The sequence below is a fragment of the Apium graveolens genome, chromosome 9 (genome assembly GCF_009905375.1).
Source record: "Apium graveolens cultivar Ventura chromosome 9, ASM990537v1, whole genome shotgun sequence".
Classification (NCBI taxonomy): Eukaryota; Viridiplantae; Streptophyta; class Magnoliopsida; order Apiales; family Apiaceae; genus Apium; species Apium graveolens.
This window is the reverse complement of record NC_133655.1, coordinates 133,655,104-133,676,565: the sequence shown is the minus strand read 5'-3', so window position 1 is coordinate 133,676,565 and position 21,462 is coordinate 133,655,104. Positions and strand designations below refer to the sequence as shown.

Below are 21,462 nucleotides of genomic sequence, written 5' to 3'. Positions count from 1 at the left end.
TTCTTAAAATCTTATTATAGAAATCAACCAATTTGGAGATCAGTTTTGATCATCAGTTACAACTCTAACTGTTTTTCACTTGGATCCAAAATTTCAATATCTTAATCGAGCCAAAGAATCACCACGCAAGCACATGCAAGCCATCAATATCGTGATATCCAAATTGAAAGGTTGTGTATGTCAAATTGAAAATCAACATCCAAGTGGTGCTTCAAACGAAGATATCGTAACTAAACTACTAAAATTTTAATTTTAACTCATCTATGTTACTTCTATTTTATTTTTCATCTAAGTTACTTGTATTTTGTATATGAAAAAGCTATTTTTAAAAGACGACCCAAAATATCAAAAAAGGGTTCAAATTCGATCATGTATAGCATATTCTTAAAGATTGTGAAAAATTCTCCACCCCAAACATAACACTTGAACACCACGTATTTAATGTCCAAGTTCAACCGATGATATTGTTCCAAATTTATTTGCATTTGACATTAATTCAAGTGACGAGGAAATTGGTGCTACATCGATTGTTCTTCCCATGAGAGTCAAAAAAGCAAAAGCAAAACGAAAACTCGGTGAAGGCATTTCTAAATTTATTGAACAAAATAATATTTTTGTCGAATTAATTAAAAAAAAGAATCAAGAGTCAGAACGAAAATTATCTCTCGCGGAATATAAAGAGGAAAATAAAATTTTGTTGAAAGATTTCAACTCTATATTTGATCACTTGAATTAATTTGTATTGAACAGGCCGGATTACGAAAAAAAGGCTCAACAACAAAGATCAACTTCTTAAAATCGAGGCTCGGAAGATAAAGATCGAGGATCACAAAATGATCATAATTATAATCAATATTATGATTTTCTTGGAGGATCAAGAAATAATTTATTTGATTAAATCAATGTTTAAGTTCATATTATGCTTTTGTATAAATTGTATTTGCAATTAATTTTTATCAAGTGTAATCTTCATTTTATGTTTAATGTATTATTAATTTGAATTAAAACAATTCATGGTATTTAATATATTTTTGTTAAATAACTAATATATATATATAAGTGAAAATTAATAAATATAATTAAAAATTATTTAATGTATATATAGATAACATTTAATCAACAAATTAACGAATATATAAAATATAAAAATTTAATATTTTATTATTAAAAAGATTTAGGTCGGTGAATAATATTGGTCTAAATTTAGGCCGGTACCATTTACTGGCCTAAATTTACCGGATAATAAGTTATTGAGTAAATTTAAATTGAAATTGGTCCAAATTTAAGTTAACATGCGACCCTTGGAGAGGGCCTGAATGAACAAATTTTCCAATGGTACGAACCACACAATTATGTTTGTATCTGTTTTACTAAAAATATGTACTCCTGTTCATTTAATAAGATATTTAAGTTGGCTCACACTTCACAGCATTATTGCTTTTTCATTTTAATATACAATATCTTTCTGTATATATTATTAGTTTCAGCTCTACAAGATATTCTCGAAAAAATTACAAAATGGTATTAAACATAAGCTTCTCACCAGGCATTTATAAAGTAAACTTAAAAGAAACTAATGGCCAAAAGCAACACACTGGGTACCTGAATTATTTGAAACCTTCTGTCCTTTATTACAAAAGATCAATTACCGGAGGAACAGAAGCACCGAAAAACATAATAACAAACCCCTCTATATTACAATTGATAAACACTGCCTACACAACCTGAATTTCAAGTTCAAGGTAGAGCGTATATTTACTAATTCTACAAAAAACCTCAATACTTGTGCTTTTTCAATCGTACATTCCATCTTGCTCCCAGATGTCGACAAGAAAATCTACCATCTCCTGTTTAGGTGAAGTGGAAAAATAGCAGTCAGGCAATGGATTACAATGCCAATATCTCAAAATGTCTGTGCAATTAGAAGAGACTCACAGCAAGAGGAATGGGCTTGGTAAAACGCTTGTTACTTGTAAGCAAACTCTCATAAGTTGAACTCCAACTGCAAAGAAAAACAGTGCTGGAATACTTAAATATGAAGTGTCAACACAGTGTTTTAAAAGATATTCAAATCATTAGTAGCCAATGCCTACTTCATAATCACCGAGTCGAACTCTTGGAGCAAGTTATTAACATTTTTAACAATCAGTTCGGACAATGTCTGACATGTTCTAAGATGACTAACATATAACATCTATGATCAATATTTACAAATCAATGAGATGTGATTAATTATTTATTTGAAAGAGCAAAAAATGTCGTTATATGCAGCCGTTTCGTAAATCCCTAGAAACTTTAAGGTCCTAAAATAGTAGGTGGTGAGGAAGTAACTAGTATATTAGCACTTCCACAGCAAGAACTGTTAGTTTTTTTAACACACCCTGTTTAAACAGCGTGAAAAAGCAAGCATACAGAATATAAGCCGTTGCAATATACTGCCGTTACAAGATCTAGCCGATCGTTTACAACTTTTCTTTCAGTCCAGTCAAAAAATTGATTTGCTAGTTTGGAAAGAAGAAAACCGTGCAGATAAAAAAAGAGGTAAAAGACTCGAAGGTCTTGCATTTATAAAAGTATATGTAGTAGTATGTACACACATTAGAGTCAGGTAATCAAAAATAATTACCCAAAAATTGTAAAGATAATCCCAAAGAATGCTGAAAAGCAACTGCTAATGTAAAGTATAAGGAACAGCAAACAATTGGAACTAGAAGGGGACCAAGAGGTACTACGTGAACTGCAAAATAGATATTCATAAAATTGAGGAATTGATGTTACACAAGGGATAGCTTGCATCAACTAAAGGTAATATAATGCTTTATAATAGATCTCTAGGTCATGATTGCTTGACCGAAAATATAAAAGAATGACAAAATTACCTTAATCTGGGTTCGTGAATCTGTGTTCCCCGGTTTTCAGATTTCTTATTTCCTACCCACTGCTGCCTTGACTGGTTCCAAAGAAGAAGACCTAGAGCAAAATGTAACACGGTCAACCAACAATCAACACTCAGCCACAAGCTTGTATTTCGGTTATTCAAAGGACACAAATATAATAAACTTTGTACAATAGGATTTAGCTGAAAAAGGTTACATTTAATTTTTTTTACGTGTTGTATATAATGCACAAGTGTGAATGAAAAAAAAAACAATCAAACCATGTGTTTTTATTTGCATAAAAAAAAAATAAGTAGTTAAGAAATATCTATAAACATGCTTGCTAAAACAAATTTGTTGCCAAAAAATAAATTATTTATATATTTCATATATTTAGAATATATTACTCCCTCCGTCCCTCCCAAATGTTTACATTTGGGTGGGGCGCGGAGTTTAAGAAAAATGATAAAATAGTGGAGGAAAGTTAAAAAAGTGAGTAAAGTAGTGGGACCGATTAATATTATATGTATAAAGTGGGTATAGTGGAGAGAAGTAGTGGATGTAGTTATTTTAAAAATTATAAAAACTTTACCATTTTTGGAAAGTTTTGAAATGTAAATAATTGAAAGGGACATCTAAAAAGGAAAGTGTAAACAAATGGGAGGGACTGAGGGAGTATTTTTTTATTGGATGCTGATACTTCCAAATTCCAATCAGTGTCAATGGTCCAAGTCATGTTTCTTATATCATAGAAAGATATAGTTAATAATGCGCAAAAAACGGCAGCTTTTTACCCGCCGAACTTGCAAATTCTAGCGAAGCATGAGTAATTGCACGTCACTCGCAACACTGGGGCAACCGATAAAATACCACTTGAAAAGACTAAATTCAACCCCTCATATACGAACAAAACTTCAGCACAATCAGAGAAGCACACAAAAAATATGAAGCACACAACTTGGTATGCAACTTCAATTTAATATAGGTAAAAATAAAATTCAATTTGCACATTACCCTTTATTTTTTCTTTTTACGAAGTACTCAGACATTTTAATGAAGTATAGCTAGCCAAAAAATAATGATACTGCAAGCATTAGAGTAATTAATAGGTATAAAGAAGTATGAACAACTTGCCATGATTTACGAATTCAGAAGGATTGTTTCCATTTCCAGAGCCGCCAACTTCCCGGGTTTGATTCGATGTGCTGACGATTGAGTAGCTTCCTCCTGATTGGGCAGCACTGTTTTTCTTATCAAATGTGCTACCATTCCACAGATTGTCTGACATACTGGAGTTTCTTACTGTCCTGGAAGGGGATCCACGTTTGTTTAGTGGCTCACCAATTGAGGAAGTCACTTTGCGGTTATTATCGCATCGAATACAAGCACTGTTGACTGTCCTGTTGCCAATGACAAGTTTATAAGAAATGAACTCATACAAGAAATAGAGGCACTGATTTCCTTACGCAGCCAGTGGTACTCAAAAGTTCAAAAATACAATTTAAAATCATTATTAAACATAAATTAAAACAACTCTGATCCCACTTGAACTGCAATTTGCGGATTATATTTGAATCTTATTAAAGATTTCTAATTTTTGACCTCCAGCAATAACTTCTCTGATTACGCCCATAATACAAACCGACAATGCAAAGGAGGATTAGGATCACCCATACCCCGAGATGAACTAAAATTGTAAACAATAAAACTGCCAAGTGAGTTTTTAAGATTTTTTATTTATTTATCAACATAGATGATTAATATAGAAAAGAAAAATAGGGTTTATTTCAAATGATAAATGTGTTAATCAAGAAAATGACAAATGCGTACATGTAAACGGGCATTTAAAAAAGAAAATATTGATATGGTATAGGAATAGGATATGATGATATTAACAAATAATAATAGAGGAAAATTTACCCCATTGATGAGACCTGCAAATGGTCTGGAGAATTGATCGATTTCAGGAAGGACTAATCAGATTATCCCTGGAAATCGTAAAATAATTAAAGTTGAGAGAGAGAGAGAGAGAGGGAAGGAGAGAGAGAGGGAGGGAGGGACAGAGCGAGAGCAAGAGAGCGAGAGAGCGAGCGAGAGAGAGAGAGAGAGAGAGAGAGGGATGATACCGGGAGAGAATGGTAAGAGGGAGCTTCTCTCTCTTCCCTGGCCTCCCTGAAAATCGATCTCTTCTTCAACACAAATTCCCTCCTTTCTTCTCCCTTATATTCACTGCATTTACCCTCCGCAATGTGGTTTATATATCACTTCTGTTGGAGAAGGGGGCCATGCCTCACAACTCAACGTACGAACGACGCCGTTTTCAATCATTTAATCTCAAATTCTTTTTTAGAGTATAACTTTTTTTTTTGTTGTAATTTCACACTTTTATTCGGTCTTAATATTCATTTTACTCAAAACAGTATTAAACTTCTTTAAAAGGGTAATTTTGAAATATAATTTACCAGATAGCTTAAACATAACAAATTAACACACACAGAGGCTAAAAACACAACCAGCGTCAAGCCATCACAAATTTGAAAGTACACACACACATATAATGTCATCAAATAAGCTAAAAAGCAAACATAAAATATTCATCAGTTTAACTGGAGCACTAGTAGATGATACAACCATAAGGCACACTAAGCAACCTTTTAACAGCTAATCAGAAAACACAAACATGCCAAATCTTAATAAGACGCCTATGCGCATCTTAGCAGAGAAGAAGATTCCTGCGGATTAACTGACATAGGAGGTAGAGTTAACGGGGATATTACTTATAATTACATGATATTCTACTGAACTGAACTAATCATGTCGTGAGAATGGGAGGCAAGTAATCAGATTTAACACCAAGAACACGTGCTCTAGTGTCCGGGAAAAACTCCATGCCTGGAAGCTCTGTGACCTTCCCATCACTAGTAACACCAATGGGGTATCTGAGCAAGTGTCCAGGCAAGTCATTTTCCAGAGTTTCACTTGCGTAGAGATCCCAGTATTTATCTGCTACCGTATTCAGCTTCTGGATACAACCAACACTTTCTGGATGCTGGAAGGTGTCATCAAGCATTCCCAGGTGCTCGTACCATAACGACATCCTGAATCCATGAATTTGACCCCTTGCTGGCTGTCTGGTTGCTAGATGATATGGTTGATAGGCTCCCATAGCTATCTCAGAATCCTTACCGCCATCCATTGATCTCTGATTGATATTGGCAGACCCAACAATTATGTACTCATCATCAACTGCAAAAAAAGAAAAGAAAAACGTATATCTTAATTTTCTGTCGAACTATTAAACACATAAGAAATCAGTTCAAGTATACAAGACATTAGAGCCTCTGCTTACCTATCATCATCTTGGCATGCACATAGATCATAAAGCGACGGGCCTCTTGGGCTCTACTATAATCTGTATTTGGATCTGGCTGTTGTGAAGGTTCATACTCTCCACTCCTCTTCACCTCACGATTGCCAAGACAGAAAAATGTCAAATAATTTCTAGGGTCCTCCTCGATTCCGTTAGCCTGGAGAGCCTGAACAATATCCTTATACATCATCTCCATCGTCCTTCTTTGCCAGTCCAGAATGGCTTGAACTGATGCACTCTCTGGTAGCCCTTCAGGCCACATTGGGACCACAACATAAACAGTGAACCTCTCTCCAGCCTCGATCTTACTGACAATCTTTAGTGATAGCTCCTTCGGTATCAGATGCAAAGCATTGACATCCGCATCGATTATATCCTCTGAGTTCCAGCCAAAAGAACTTCCAAGAAAATACTGATTTTCAATATAAATGAAATTTTTTGCCCGTCGAATAGCATGAATATAAGCATCCTGAATACTTCGATCAATTATATTATCCTTTCCACTGATTAGACCTACTCTGGCTGCTGCTTCCGGTGTATCAGGAAATCCAAAAGCAGCTCCACCATCAATGGATCTGAATAATTGAACATTCCATGTCTCATTGTCATCGGGAAATGTCACTGCTGATGGTGGGATGATGACATTCTCGAGCTCTCTCAAGTTAACAAGTATATTTTGTCCACCTTGCTTTGTCCATCTCTGCTCAAAATTAAACAAAACATCCCAAGCAATTGGACCTTCAAGACGGGAGTGAATATCATGCCAAGGCTCCCTGGGTCCACCTTTAGAGATTGCAGCACCTACGAAGTTAGGTTGGTGGAAATCATCATGATGTGCAGTATCCAACGTCCTAAAAAGTGAATGAAAAGGAGTATCATATCTCCCATCACATAAATCAATGCCACCAACAAAACTCACAACTCTTCTTTTCTCTGATCCTTTGTTAGGCATCTCACTGTCCACAACGACTATCTTCTGGTGATGAGTGAACATGGTGGCAATAGTTAAACCTTGTATTCTGCTCCCACCATCATCAGGATTACGAGGACATAGAATACAATGTACGTTAGTGCCTTGAAAGTACAGTTCAGTTTCTTGATCATGTGTGGCCATTAATCCGTCTTTCTTAAGCAGACCCACAGAGGTTCTGTCATCCCAGACAAGCAAAAGAACCTTAACGCCTTCATCTGCCTTTTTCTTAAGCAACTCGCCGAGCATTATGTCTCCTCCTGGCTTTGGTCTCCTCGAGTCCCTTATTAAGGCGAACTCAGTATATACAGACCAGCCAGTAATATAAATAAAGTGTTTTGCGTTGGTAATTGCATCAAAGATATCCTCCCAACATCTATGGGCCTCATAAAACTTTCCTCCAGAGAGAGGAATCTTAGGCACAAAATTGTCGGGAACATGTGCATCTTGGTACAAAGAAACTCGACAACCTTGTCTTTGAGAGCAGAAAGTGTAAGGAACTCCTGGAAACTTGGAGCTTTTGATTCCGTGGGCCCAGTTACGATCTTGAGTAACGTCAAAAAATTGTAGCTTTACATGGATCTTGGAACCCTTACTGATAGGTTTTTTGTTTTTATCCAAGATACTAACCCATCTATCCACTTCCTCCCCTTCCAAAAGATCATGAACTGGCACGTATGCTCTTCCGATCAAAGTTGCACCAATAGGATTGTTATCCTTGACAGTGAATATAACATTGGACGCAAAATGACCGCAATAGATATGAAATGATTCATACCACTTTGGGCTGTTCGGTTCATTTTGTATCATTCTGGTACGCCCAACTCTAGCCTTCTCCAGATCAATAGTTGCGTAGATTTTAGGAGTTCCTTTTCCGAAGCCAACAGTCTCCTCAATGTTTGCCCTAAACTACAAATTAAATTTAATGGAATAACAAACAGTGTTAGAAAATTAATAAATGCCATAATGTACGGTTGAAGTTGAGAGGATGATATAGCAATGACATATACCAGAATGGAATTCATACTTAGCAAGCTCCGCTAAAAACATACTAGGTAACATAGTCAAGAGGGTGATATAGTAATGACATGTAACAGAATAAGAATTCATATTTAGCAAGCTCCAACACTTTGTGGTTTAAATTTAAGGGGCTTCAGATGAATGAGCAAGTGAATGACATACACGGGTCGTCATATAATACCCGTAAAAAATAATTAATTACTACTCCCTCTGTCCCACTCAATTATTAACATTTGGGTGGGGCATGGAGAATTAAAATATTCGTTGGATTTAGTATAATCCAAAAAGACACTATATACAGAGACCCGTTAATTTGAGATTGGATTTTTTATTAGCCCAGATGTGTCCTGCTTGGTTTATTAGCCCATTTGGTTTGTGCTTTGGACCTAGGTACTTAATATAATCTTAGCTATAATTACTGCTTCTGTTTAAATAGGCCAAAAACATGTAAAATATTCAAAACGTTGCGGAGTTTAACATTTAGACAGGCATTTATGTTGGACGCTTCCAGACGAGTCCGGGTTACAAAGGTTATTAACAATTTGACCCTTAAAGTAGTGCCAGTTTACACATAAAAACTTGGAATAAAATTTTCGTATATCCTAACTCCATTTTCTGTCAAATGTATATCCCAGTCCTAAATTACTAAGTGTTCGAGAAGACATATTGGGCCTTTTTTGAGTTTGTAAAGTCTTTTTTGAGTGATACAACATCAACCGAGCTTATACACAAGTATTTTCCATTAAAAACTATTCATAACTTAAATATATTAAAAGTACATGTCCATAATTTTTAAGTTTTATGGAGTAAGGGGGGGGTGTTTAAATTGTTCTAAATGGTGCCACCCACAAATCAATTCTCATTAATTTCAAAGGTCTTTGGCTTTTAGAACTGAAAAGAAAATAAATATAAAAAACAGACGCCACGAGAAGGCTCTTTTACAAATTTTGACATTTTTTTTTTGCTGAAATAAGGGTCGGTATATTATTTGAAGCGCCTAATAGGACATCTCTAGAAAGAGATCTGAGGGTTTAAGTCCACCGGAGTCAGGGGTGTGTGCATTATATAATTTTGCAATCGAAATCGAGGTGAATGAAAATGTTAATAAGCCTAAGAAGTATAAGAGATTCAGCAGATAAAGTAATAAAGAAATAAACCTTGCCCAAAAGACCGCCAGTGAGTCCAGCACTGAGGTGATCAACCTCATAGATGGTGACATGAAGAGTTCCATGAAGCAGTCTTTGTGCCATTTCTTACCTGCATCACATTTAAGATCAAAATCAAAGACAGGCACATTCAGACATATTATAGCTTATCCTAAATTAAGGATTAAGGAAACACCTTAAAAATTGATCAAAGATAAAAGTACGAAACGAATTGAATTGAATTTAATTAGATGACAGTAACAGATCACCCAAGAATCTTTATTAAAGGGAAATGAGAGAACAAACAAGTTAAGAATCAAACCTGAGATCTAAAACGTCAAGGGTAAGGTCAACAGTGAAGCGGCCCACCTTTTTTGCTGCTTCTGTAATAAAACAGCTCTGTCCAAGTGAGGACTGTGTGTATTCGAGTTCAACCCGTTTACGCACTACAAATTATCTACCAACAACTTTGTTTTCAATGGAGCAATTCTCAAGTATTCTTCTCTTCCGGTGGTACTGGCATGTAACCAATATTTATAATATAATTATTTATATCATAATTAAATAATTTGTGTAAAATATAATAATTGTTTTTATAAAAGATATTATTATACAATATTATATATTGTATTGAATATCTGTAATTGAAATTATTGATGTAAATATAATATATATTATGTTATTGACTTATACAAATTTTAGATAATTAAAATATTAAATTTCAAAATATCATTATATCATTTATATTGAATCTTACGATTTTCATTTAGTTGTTTTCAAAATTTAACGATCGTATGACACATCTATATTATCCATATCTACTACTTATTAATAGTCGAAATATTGAAAATTTTGATTTAAGATTTTCGGTCACTTCATTAATAATATTAAAAATTTTATTAAACGTACTATTTTTTCTAATTTTGTTTACGATTTTACTATATTTTGAAATTTTTGCAATAATACTTTGTCTTGTCGACAACTTATAGTTCTCTAGTGAATTTTGACTTATCAATATCTCTGAGTTCTCTAGTGGACTTTGACTTATCGATAACTCAGAGTTCTCTAATGAATATATAAACTTGTCGATAACTCTGAGTCCTCTAGTGAAGAAATGACTTGTCGATATCTCCAACCTTCATGTCTTCTTCACTTGTCGATATCTCTCTGAGTTCTCTAGTAGTTTTCCTGACTTCTCGATAAGTCATTTGGAGTTCTCGAATGACTTCTCTATAACACTAAATCTGTGACTTGTAAAGATCTTGACTTAGAGTATTTTTATCCAAACAAATTTATTCAACTCCAAGCTTCTTCAAAATTCTTCTGAGGCATGATCTTCTTAATCTTCTTCCAGATAGAATCCTTAGGCTTCATACTGTTTCAGAAAAAAGACTCAAGTCTGCTTCTTTGCATTTTTACAGACTCTATCAAGTATTAGTACAAACTAAGATAACAATACAACTTACTTAGGGTTGACAAATATGACTTAGTCTTGTTGAGATACAGGCATGTCTTGCACAACAATCTCTCCCAATTGGTGAGAAGATTGCTTAACACACATTCATGCCTGTTAACAAGACTAACCCCAAGCTTAACAGATTATGAAAGGTAACAGTTCATTATTCTCCTTAGATCAGATGTCCATTTAGCTTTACTTCACACTTTGATCAGGAACACTAATGATATTGATATCTTCAGTAATCTTTGATATCATCACTTATATATTACAATCTCCCCCAACTTGTTCATTATGAAATTATGCAAAAGTTCTGATTGATGATGTCAAAACTCTAACTAAATGCAGAAGTCAATCTCCCCAGTGCATTTAGATTTACTCTTCTCTCCCCCTATCAAGAAGATAGTATTATTGTCTGGCAACATCCAACAACTGTTTTTGCATTTAGATATATTCTCCCCTTTTTGACATTATCTCTAGGTGGAAAGATTCAGCTAGATACACGTTGTTCAAGATTTTTTCATTGTCCATTTAGAACAATATCTGCAGCTTCAAGCTTCAGTGATTTCCGTAGTGATGAATTCAACAGGTAGAATATGAGACTTTACTTAGACCTGCGGAGAAAGTTTTCCAGTAAAAAAAGTCCTAAACTCTCTGTTCTTTTAATAAGTAGTCTCACTATTTCTCACTGCACTGGTCTCATGACTTTTAAGAGTCAGAGTTTCCTCACAAGGATTATAAATCCAGACACTCATCTACCTCTCATTTTTTCAGGAAGGATCCTGCCTCTCTTATTTTCTGTTTTTCTCCCAATCTTTTCTCTCATCCTCACATGAAAGGATCAAATATTGTTTGACCTACAGAAATAAGAGGTGGCTGAGAAGAGTTGTCTGTGATCATATAATTAGGGGTGATCCATATAGGTCTAATCATACTCATTTCATCAGAAGAGTGAGTATACATTTCATACCTTGTGAGATTCTGAAGAATTAGTTGATTGATTTAACATTAATATGCAGCTGCATCTTACATCAGTTTCAACTGTTTTCACAGTGTTCTCAGTGATTCTGCCTTCATCACCATTTTGAGGTAATGGTTCTTGTTTGGCTGGAGATTCAAGAGTTGTTGTATGACTTTGACATCCAGGTTCTTGTGTACTCTACTCCACTTTCTGAATTCTGAGCTTCTGTTAACACTATTTGTTGTGCAGTTGTGTCATGGTTATCAAGAGATTCTTCCTTGTCTGCTATACTATGTGAAGTATAGGTTCTTGTGGAACATGGATCAGGAAATGATGGTGCTGCTATGCCTCATTAAGACATAGGTTCTTGTGTGCATGATCCAGGAAGTAAAATCTTTTGATAGTCTCATCTATATGTCCAAGAGTAATCTCCTTTACTCTCCTTTAGCTTTGCTGTTGTAGGAACTTCTGACAGTTTTCCTTAGCAAATCTTCCTCAAGTCTGACATAACAGGGTTGATGAGCTTCTGTGAAGACCAGTATTAGATAAAGTTTTGGTACTTTCTTTGGAGATGAATCAGAATAGCCTTTGTGAATATCTTGGACAGGAAAGGTTGTTTTATTCATGTAGTAGTTCTGATTTAGTAAGCACATGTATCCCCTTCATGAATCTTGAAGGTTTTAGATAAGCATGAGGACCTTGGCTTGTTACATCCTTCTCTTCTCAAACAACAAAACAAATGAAGAATATTTTGTGAGGTTTCTGTCCTTTTGTAAAACAGGTTCCTTTCGAGAGTCACCTGAGTGGGTTTGTGTTTGAGTTTATGTTTGTGTTGCTGTGCTTGGGTGAACTGCAGTTGGGTTGTGAAATATGTATTATCTGCAGCTTAGCACAAATGCCTGTTGAGTGATCTATAGATCTTATAATTCTTGTAATTAACAAGTTTCTTGCAATTATAGGCAAATTCAGAGAATTTTGCAAAAAATTGATTTTAAAGATGTTTACATACAAAAGTTAAAGAATTTAAACCAAAATCAAGAATGATTTTATGTAATATTCTACTTTACTTATCCGTTGATATGTCTGATGCATCAGTTGAAACCAAATGTGTTATCCCTGCTTCGAGTGATTTGTCTGAGTTTCCAGTTGTTGTCTTGAAGAGATTGTGTTTAACCTGTACTGCATTAAACATATGTAACTTTATGATGTTTAGTTTGACATATATAGTGTAAGATTTTCAGTTGCATGCAGTATTACAGGAAAGATGATAATCAGTTAAATTATAAACACATAGCAAACAAGACACAAACAGCTTTGAAAAAGAGAAGATGAAAGATTTTCATTAATATAGAAACAGAGTACATGATGATTTGGATTCCAACAATTAAACCCTAATCCTAACTACTATAGTTTCTGCTTCTTCTCTGTTTCGATCCTCCTTGCCCTGCGTTGGTACGCTATAGACATGGAATGTGCAAGGGAGATGATTCTCTCTTATAGCTCTAGAGCAGCAAGGCGTTCCTGCTCAGCCTCCAAAGCACGTCTCTCCTGTTCGAACGAGACTTCACCCTCGAAAAATAGAAAATTTATTTGATCATCCCAAGAAAGTTCTTCAAAAACTTCAATGGGAACATCAAAAGGACTGCAGACTATCCCTCTGATGCGGACACGAAGCCCAACAGGGTCATAGTAGACCTTGTTATCAGCCAAATAAAGGGCTGGAAGATAAACGCCATTGTTTAGCTTGTAGAATACAGGAGCAGCCATTGAGAGATTTAAACAAGATGAGGGTTTGGAGTTAGGATGTTTGTTGAGAGAAAAAGTAGTGATGAATAATGAAGAAAGAAGGATTTGAACTTATAGAAGGGGCAAAGAAACCAAGAGACACTTGAGTTGCCCGGTTAATAAGTGTTATAATCACGAAAACATATTTTACGCGTACCTAGGCAGTTAAAAGTGACTTGCCTTTCTAGATTAACTATTCCCCATGCAAGTACTCAAGAACACTTACACAAAAAGTAACCATTCCTAGCAGCAAAAGATATTCCACTAGCTCACTAATCAAATCAAATACTCCGTACTGAGAATGATTTATTTTGAATAAATTCAAAACAAATAATTAGCACATAGTCAAATAAATTCAACTATTATCAGTATTCTCAAAACATCACATATAATATGCTAGTCTACTTATATTATACTAACATATTCTATATTTGATCAAATATATGCACGAAAGCACGTAATTGTGTCAATAAGTCTGAGTAATTATAAAAAAACAAATGACTTAATGAAAAATCTGAAAATACGCATTGAGATTTATTCGAGAAGTCATTTTGAACATTGTTAGCATATTCGAGAAGTTATTTTAAGTTCTTGATTAGAGAAGTAAAATAAGCTTATTGAAATGTCTTATAAATACTCAGTTTGTCCAAAAAGGACAGATAAGTTCTGAATTTTAATCAATATAAAATTAGAACAAATTTATGTCAAAAGTATTTTGCTGAACATAATTTATGAATTAAATTATTCCAGTTTTTCATACTTTTTGCTTCTTTTGATATGTTATTTATTAACTTTATATATTTAAGATATGAATTAATAAATATACTGTTTACTTAGAATTAAAAAAAATCCAAGTTAAAATATGTATCGAGAAGTCTGGGTATTTATGGTAAAAGCAGATGACTTGTCGAGAACTCAAAAACAGACGTTTGGAGTTTGCTTATCGAGAAGTCATTTTTAAGAATACATATCGATAAGTCATTTTAAATTACTCTTCCATTTTTGGACAAACTGGGTATTTATTTGACATCTCGATAAGTCAATTTAAATTACTCTTATAGAGAACTAAAAATTGACTTATCGAGATGTCAAATAAATACCCAGTTTGTCCAAAAATGGACTGAATTATTTCCAACTTTTATTTGAATAAATTCAAAATAAAATTAGAATAACTATTCTAAAAGTATTTTACCAAAATAATTTATTTAATTAAATTATTTCAGTTCTGAGTTATTGATGAGTCAAACAAAATATTGTACATGTAGAGAACTCTGTGAAATAACACTACTAGAGAACTCTATAAGGACTTATCGATAAGTTGTTAGATATGTTTGATAATGTCATGACTAATCTAATGTGTTTAGTTTCAGAACTTAATATCAGGACTTATCTAGCTGGGAATCAGGATTTACTGAAGACAGGAAGATATCAGAACTTGTAATATCAGAACTTAAGGAAGAATATGCTTCAGAAGCAAAGTGCGACTGATTTCTAGGAGAGGATCTGGACTAAACAAAGGAAGATATGCTTTAGGAGTTCGACGACCAGAAGACTTGTAAAAAGATAATATCTGATTCATATATTTTAGGAAGAGATATATTTCATATCAATTAGAAGATATCTTGTAACTGTGTACTATATAAACACAGCTTAGGGTTTACACTATATGTGTTATCATTCACGAGAATATTATTCATTATAATCCTAGCAGCTCTTAGTGATATCATACATCACTGAGAGAGTAGATTAAACCTACTATAACAGAGTTTGATATATTGAATAAACTTGTTTTCTATTACATACTTTTGCTCATAATCGAATTGATTGTAGATATTATATTCAACCCCCTTCTATAGTATCATTGAGGCCTAACAAGTGGTATCAGAGCCAATCTGTTAAGCTTACAAACAATTAAGATCCAAACAAACAATCAATCATGTCTGAACAAGCAAAAATACCAGACCCTCAAGAACCTGCAAAGGTTCAACCCATTCAAAACACCAGTAGATATGAAACAATCAGGGTTCCTATGCTCAGGGTGTCTGAGTACCTTGTATGGAGTGTGAAGATGGCCATGTTTCTGGAAGCTACAGATCCAGAATATTTAGACAGAATTTATGATGGTCCACACAAGCCCACAAAGCTTTCTGTTGCAGTTGGGAATGAGCCATAGAGGATGATTCCCAAAGAAAAGAGAGAATTCGCCACTGAAGACATCTCTTCACTAGGCAAGGATGCAAAAGTAAGACACTTGCTTCATAGTGCACTTGACAATGTCATGTCAAACAGGGTGATTGGATGCAAGTCTGCAAAAGAAATCTGGGATGCATTGGAAGTGAAATGTCAAGGAATCAATGCCATCAAAAAGTTCAGGAAGACAATACTCACACAGGAGTATGAGCACTTTGACTCAAAATCTGATGAGTCACTAACTGATATATATGACAGATTCACAAAGCTGTTGAATGATCTGTCACTAGTGGATAAGAAATATGATACAGAAGATTCAAATCTGAAATTCCTACTAGCTCTTCCTGAAAAATGGGATTTGAAAGCTACTACAATAAGAGACAACTATGAACTTGCTGATATGTCTCTTGATGAAATCTATGGGATGCTCAAGACTCATGAACTTGAGATGGAGCAAAGAAAAAAGTGGCATGGAGGGAAGTCTAAGACAGTTGCTTTAAAGGCCGAAGAAAAGCCAATTATCTCTACGAAGGTAAAAGGAAGGGCTCTCATCATACAGACTGATTCAGAGTCATCAGATTCTGATGATAATGATTCAGAACCTGAAAATTTATCTGAAGTGGATGTTGATGCAGAGATGATACAACTGTGTGCTCTTATGGTGAAGGGTATCACAAAGATAGCCTATAAGAAATTCAGAAAGGGTAAGAAGTTTTCCAGGAAAGGTGGAAGTTCTGACAAGAAAGGGTTCAGAAAGACTGAAGGTAAAGGAGGAAAGTCTGACAGAGGAGACAATTCAAATGTCAAATGGTACAATTGTGGTGAAAGAGGCCACATCTCTCCTGATTGCAAGAAAGGAAAAGGTGATAAAGGCCAGACACTTATCACAAAGAAGAAAAACTGGGCAGACACTTCAGAATCTGAAGAAGAGGTGAACTATGACTTAATGGCAAATGCTGATAGCAGTTCTGATGCTTCTGAACTAAAGGTACCTCTATCAACTCTTGCTTTTGATACGGAAGATAATACTGAGTTGAGATTATTTCTGAAAAACATATATATTAGCTATAGAGATCAGAATTTAGAGAATGAAAGATTAAAATCTGAAAATCTAAAGTACAAAAACAAAAATAGCTATCTAGAAGAAGAGTTAGTCAAGATGAACACTATTCAGACAGAGAGAGATAATGCTGTGTATGTTAAGGATGAATTGCTTAAACAAAATAATTATCTAAAAACTGAATTAGAAAAAGAATGAGAAATCATCAGGACTTGGACTAACTCAGGCAAATAACTTAGAATATTCTAAGTAGTGGAAATTGGAAAGAGGGGTTAGGTTATAAAGATGGTAAAAGTGAGAAAGGGACTTTACCAATTAAGCCAACTGCTATCAAACAGACTGTAAAGCCAAAGGTAAATCCTAATAAATTTGTTGCAAAAACTGTTGTGTCTGACTCTAAAGAGATGAAAGACTCTAAAACAGAAGTCAAAGAAAAGTCAACTTCTGACAAATCAAAACAGGATAAACCAGCTTTGGTGAACATTGGCTTAATGACAAAGAAGCAGCTTAAGTATAAGCTGAAAGAGATTAAAAATGTGAACAAGGTAAAGAAAGCTAGGAAAAATAGGAATGGAAAGGAAGGTGTGAATAAAAATAATAATTATATGTCTGTTCCTAATGCTCCTAGAAAGAAATTCTATAATTGTGGAAACTCTAACCATCTTGCTTCTTTTTGCAGGAAAAATAAAGATATAAACTCTTTACCTCCTAGATCAGGAGTTAAGAGTCAGTCTGTTAGGTTTAAACCACAAAATCCTTATTTTCATTGTGGTAGTTTATGGCATTCTATTTATACTTGTAAGGAATATCATAGTTTGTACTATGATTATTATGAAATAAAACCTTCTTTAAAGAAAGTTAATGTAATTCCTTCTGCTGTAAATTCTGATGCAAATTCTGATATAAAGTCTGATAAAAAACATGTTAGCATAAACTCTGAAACTAAATCCGCTGCAAATGCTAACAAAGTTAACAAGGCCAAAGGATCCAAGCAAGTCTGGATCCTTAAAACTAATCAATAGTGGTCTTTGTGATTGCAGGGCAACAGGAAAAACATCCTGGTTCTGGACAGTGGATGTTCAGGACATATGACTGTAAATAAAGCCCTGCTATCAGAATTTATGGAGAAAGCTGGCCCAGGAGTTTCTTATGGAGATGGTAACATGGGAAAGACTCTGGGATATGGCAATATCAATCTTGGGAATGTCATAATTGAATCAGTAGTTCTTGTCTCAGGACTTAAACACAATCTGCTAAGTGTGAGTCAAATCTGTGACAGAGGTTATCATGTGGATTTTTTTGAAGAACACTGTGAAGTTGTAAGTAATTCTACAGGCAAAGTGGTTGTTAGGTCCCGAATTATCGTAGAAGGGGGGGTTGAATACGATAATCACTAAATTAAAAATTCTTTCGAATCTTTAGCGGATAAAATATTTAGTGCTCGGTTAGTGGTTTCGTGTTCTTGAGAGGAATAGTGTTTGGAACGATAAAACGAGGAACACAAGATATTCGGGGAAATATATATATTCGTATATAAATCCTCGAGGGTGTTGCTACACTCCGGTAAATAAATTAACCGGTTACAATCTAAGAATAACAAAGTTCCTAGCTACTACAAAGATTTACAAATCAAATCCTATACAATAATCTAGTTTTTGTTTGTACTAGAATTTAATTACCGGGTAAAGATTATAATACCCCTAAGAATATACAAGAGTTAAATCGGGCATTATAACGTTACTCCGGTGAGAAGTTAAACGGACAAACAAATAGCTTGAGCTTCTCTGTAAATCAATGCTGCCATTTTCACTTCTCTTTTGGGAGAGAAGATGAACAGTAAATAATTCAGAATGAATGGCTGATTATCTTTTACTGCAAAGTATAGACTTTATCCAATAATTTTGTGGCTGAGAATTGAGTACTTCTGTGGCGACAGCTTTTCTCTGTGGCGACAGCTTTTCTCTGTGGCTACAAGGAGTTCTGTGGCGACAGGAAGGTACATGAGAAGTTGTGTGGCGACAGGGGGAGGGGGAAGCCTCTGTGGCGATATGTCCTGTGGTGACATGTTTACTCCAAGTACATGTTTATGTACTTAATTAAAAAAACAAAACTAACACCTGTGGCGACACTTATGTCACCCTGGTTTCTTTTGTTTATTTATTCTTTTTCTTTTGTTTTATTTTCTTTTTGTTTTGTTTTCTTTTTGTTTTTCTTTTCTCTTTTTCTTTTTTTATTTTTCTTTTTTTTGTTTTCTTTTTCTTTTTAAGTTTAAGTTGTAATTAAATTAATTTATAAAATAAACTTAAATATAACTTATATAAATAAACTAATTTAGATTTATAAAATAAACTTATTTAAAGTTTATAAGATAAATCATTTTAAGTTTATTAAATAAATTATATTAAAGTCCATTAAATAATTTATTTAACTTAACAATTAAACTTTGAGCTTTGCTAGTCCCCTGAGCTGTTTAGCTGTATACCCCGCGCACCTCTTCTCGTACTTTAACATATAAATGTTCAATCCAAGTACGTTCCTCAACTTAACAATTCTTCTATAAATAATACCCAGATTCCTTTCACGAGTTGTTGACGCCTAGTGCAATTGGTCTGGTTCACAGACGACTAACCCCGATTCAGGTCTTCGTATTATAGCTTTGATTACATTGTTAAGCTTGCCTCAACTTTATTGCTTCAGACACTGACTGTCAATAAACAACTGCACTCTCACTGGAATCCTTTCTGGTACTTTAGACAACATCTTCATTAACCTCTGTCTATACTCTGTCTTCAATTCTTCATATTCCTATGCTTCAAACACTGTCTATCTTCAATCAATGCCAATACACTAAAATCTTCCGATTGCACTTGTATACTGAATCTTCAACATTTCTGAAACCCTGAAAGTCTTTAACCTTTGTTCTTCACTGAGGTATGATCATATTATGAACTTATTTTAGTGACCTGTAGACAGACTTCAGGCTTTCTTCTAATCTTCTGATTCTTTATATTTACCTTGTCTTGATTCTTCCTGATTTCTTTTGTAGACGTAGTATTATTGACCTGTCCTGTTCTAGTGTTGTTATCGTGTTGAGTTATCACGTAACTGTTCATACAGCTACGTAGTCTCACTAACAATCTCCCCCTATTTGATTGTTAAAATTAACAAACAAATTAAATAGAGAGGATAAATCAACTAACAACTAGAAAAAGTAATGTACCAGGACTTGTAAATAATGCTACCGGTTTTCTGGATCAAATACTGCATTTCCAGATTTCTTGAGTTTCTAAAATGAAAGATGATTGTTCCTCTAGCACCGAACTAATCTTCAAGTAGTTTCATCTTCATTTCCTTGGTTCTTCAAATCTCTTCCAGATAATACTTCTCAGTCTTGAAGTAATCATCAACAGTTTCTTTTGTACAACCACATTTCTTGTTGAGGAACACATATCTCTCTTGCTTCTCCCCCTATGAGAATGAACTTCTTAAAGGAGATCACATTCGTCTACCACCTTTCCCGTACAATGGGATCCGTAGATAAGAACTAATGGTACTCCCCTTTTGGAAAACAGCTTCTCCCCTTATGAAGAATAGTGATGAACCAAACCACTTCTTCTGATTACCAGGAAATCACCTTGTGTTTACCACCTCTCCCGTACAATAGGATCCGTAGTTACAAACAACAATAGTGTGGTGTAGTGTACATGTGCTTTACCTTTTTCCTCCTTCCTGCTATTTCTCCCCCTTAGTTGAGGAATCCTCTAAACTATTATATAAGCTTTTATCTCCCCCTTAGAGAAGGAATGTATGCTGTTGTCTGAAGGCGTTTTCATATGTTACTTGGTTGGAAAAGAAATAACAAGTCATAGTCTGATCAACCATGTGCCTTTAAATGCTGCAAGAATCACTTCACTGTTGATCATCATGTTCACCAATCTTCCCAACTCCTTATACCTCCCAACTGTGAGATCACCAATTGTTAGCTCCCAACGGTCCCGAAGTATTCTAATATAATCTGTAAATATAAGGTCCCTAAGAGTTAGGTTTCAATCATAAACAGATTCGAGGCCTGAAGTATCAAGAACCATGTTTAGGGATAGGGAATGGGATATGGTTTTTGTCTTTCTTCCTCAATGTGAGTGTGTGATTCTATTTCGTGTACCTCACAAGTGTTTCACTCTTCTCTCCACTCGTGTTTACACTCATTCTCGCAAGTGTATCACTCCTCTCATAGCTCCAAAATCCAGCTTTACCTGCAAGGAAAATCACCTTAGCCATCCTTGAGGAGGTCGCAGGTGGTGCAATGGGAGTTCACAAATCCCCATCCTTGTTAGACTCGTCAGATGAATCTGAGTCATAATCTACAAGTTGCTAGTGTCCCTTTTAGCGTTCCAGATTTGAACTCTGGGAAGGTAAACAATGATCCAAAGAATTTAGCATAAAGATCAGAGTTCCCTTCTAATGTCTGTGAAGACATTTCCTTGTGACTCATCAGGTAAATCTGAATCATTGTCAACAAGTTGTCGATCTGCACCTATTTCAGATCCACTATCCGCAGATACATCCAGGTTTATTAGTCCTGGGGAGGTAGACACTGACCACTGACATATGGCTATTGGATCAGTATCC

General features: G+C 34.7%; 2 protein-coding genes across 4 annotated transcripts; both read right to left on the bottom strand.

Moving 5' to 3' along the window:
* Nucleotides 1–1,519: 1,519 nt before the first annotated feature.
* Nucleotides 1,520–5,151, bottom strand: LOC141684519 (uncharacterized). Of its 2 annotated transcripts, XM_074489536.1 has the most exons (7): nucleotides 5,003–5,151; nucleotides 4,797–4,864; nucleotides 4,011–4,276; nucleotides 2,880–2,970; nucleotides 2,627–2,737; nucleotides 1,936–2,002; nucleotides 1,520–1,847 (listed from the first exon to the last, which is right to left on the bottom strand). In XM_074489536.1, the coding sequence occupies exons 2-7, from the start codon at nucleotides 4,799–4,801 to the stop codon at nucleotides 1,794–1,796; spliced, it is 594 nt and encodes a 197-aa protein (XP_074345637.1). In that variant the 5' UTR covers nucleotides 4,802–4,864; nucleotides 5,003–5,151; the 3' UTR covers nucleotides 1,520–1,793. The 2 variants fall into 2 exon arrangements, with proteins under 2 accessions (XP_074345637.1, XP_074345638.1); XM_074489537.1 differs by lacking the exon at nucleotides 2,627–2,737 and having other exon boundaries at nucleotides 5,003–5,150.
* Nucleotides 5,152–5,431: 280 nt separating this feature from the next.
* On the bottom strand, nucleotides 5,432–9,894 carry LOC141684518 (phospholipase D alpha 1-like). Of its 2 annotated transcripts, none has more exons than XM_074489534.1 (4): nucleotides 9,704–9,894; nucleotides 9,394–9,493; nucleotides 6,226–8,125; nucleotides 5,432–6,122 (listed from the first exon to the last, which is right to left on the bottom strand). In XM_074489534.1, the coding sequence occupies exons 2-4, from the start codon at nucleotides 9,484–9,486 to the stop codon at nucleotides 5,689–5,691; spliced, it is 2,427 nt and encodes an 808-aa protein (XP_074345635.1). In that variant the 5' UTR covers nucleotides 9,487–9,493; nucleotides 9,704–9,894; the 3' UTR covers nucleotides 5,432–5,688. The 2 variants fall into 2 exon arrangements, with proteins under 2 accessions (XP_074345635.1, XP_074345636.1); XM_074489535.1 differs by lacking the exon at nucleotides 9,704–9,894 and adding an exon at nucleotides 9,578–9,699.
* Between the last annotated feature and the right edge of the window lie 11,568 nt (nucleotides 9,895–21,462).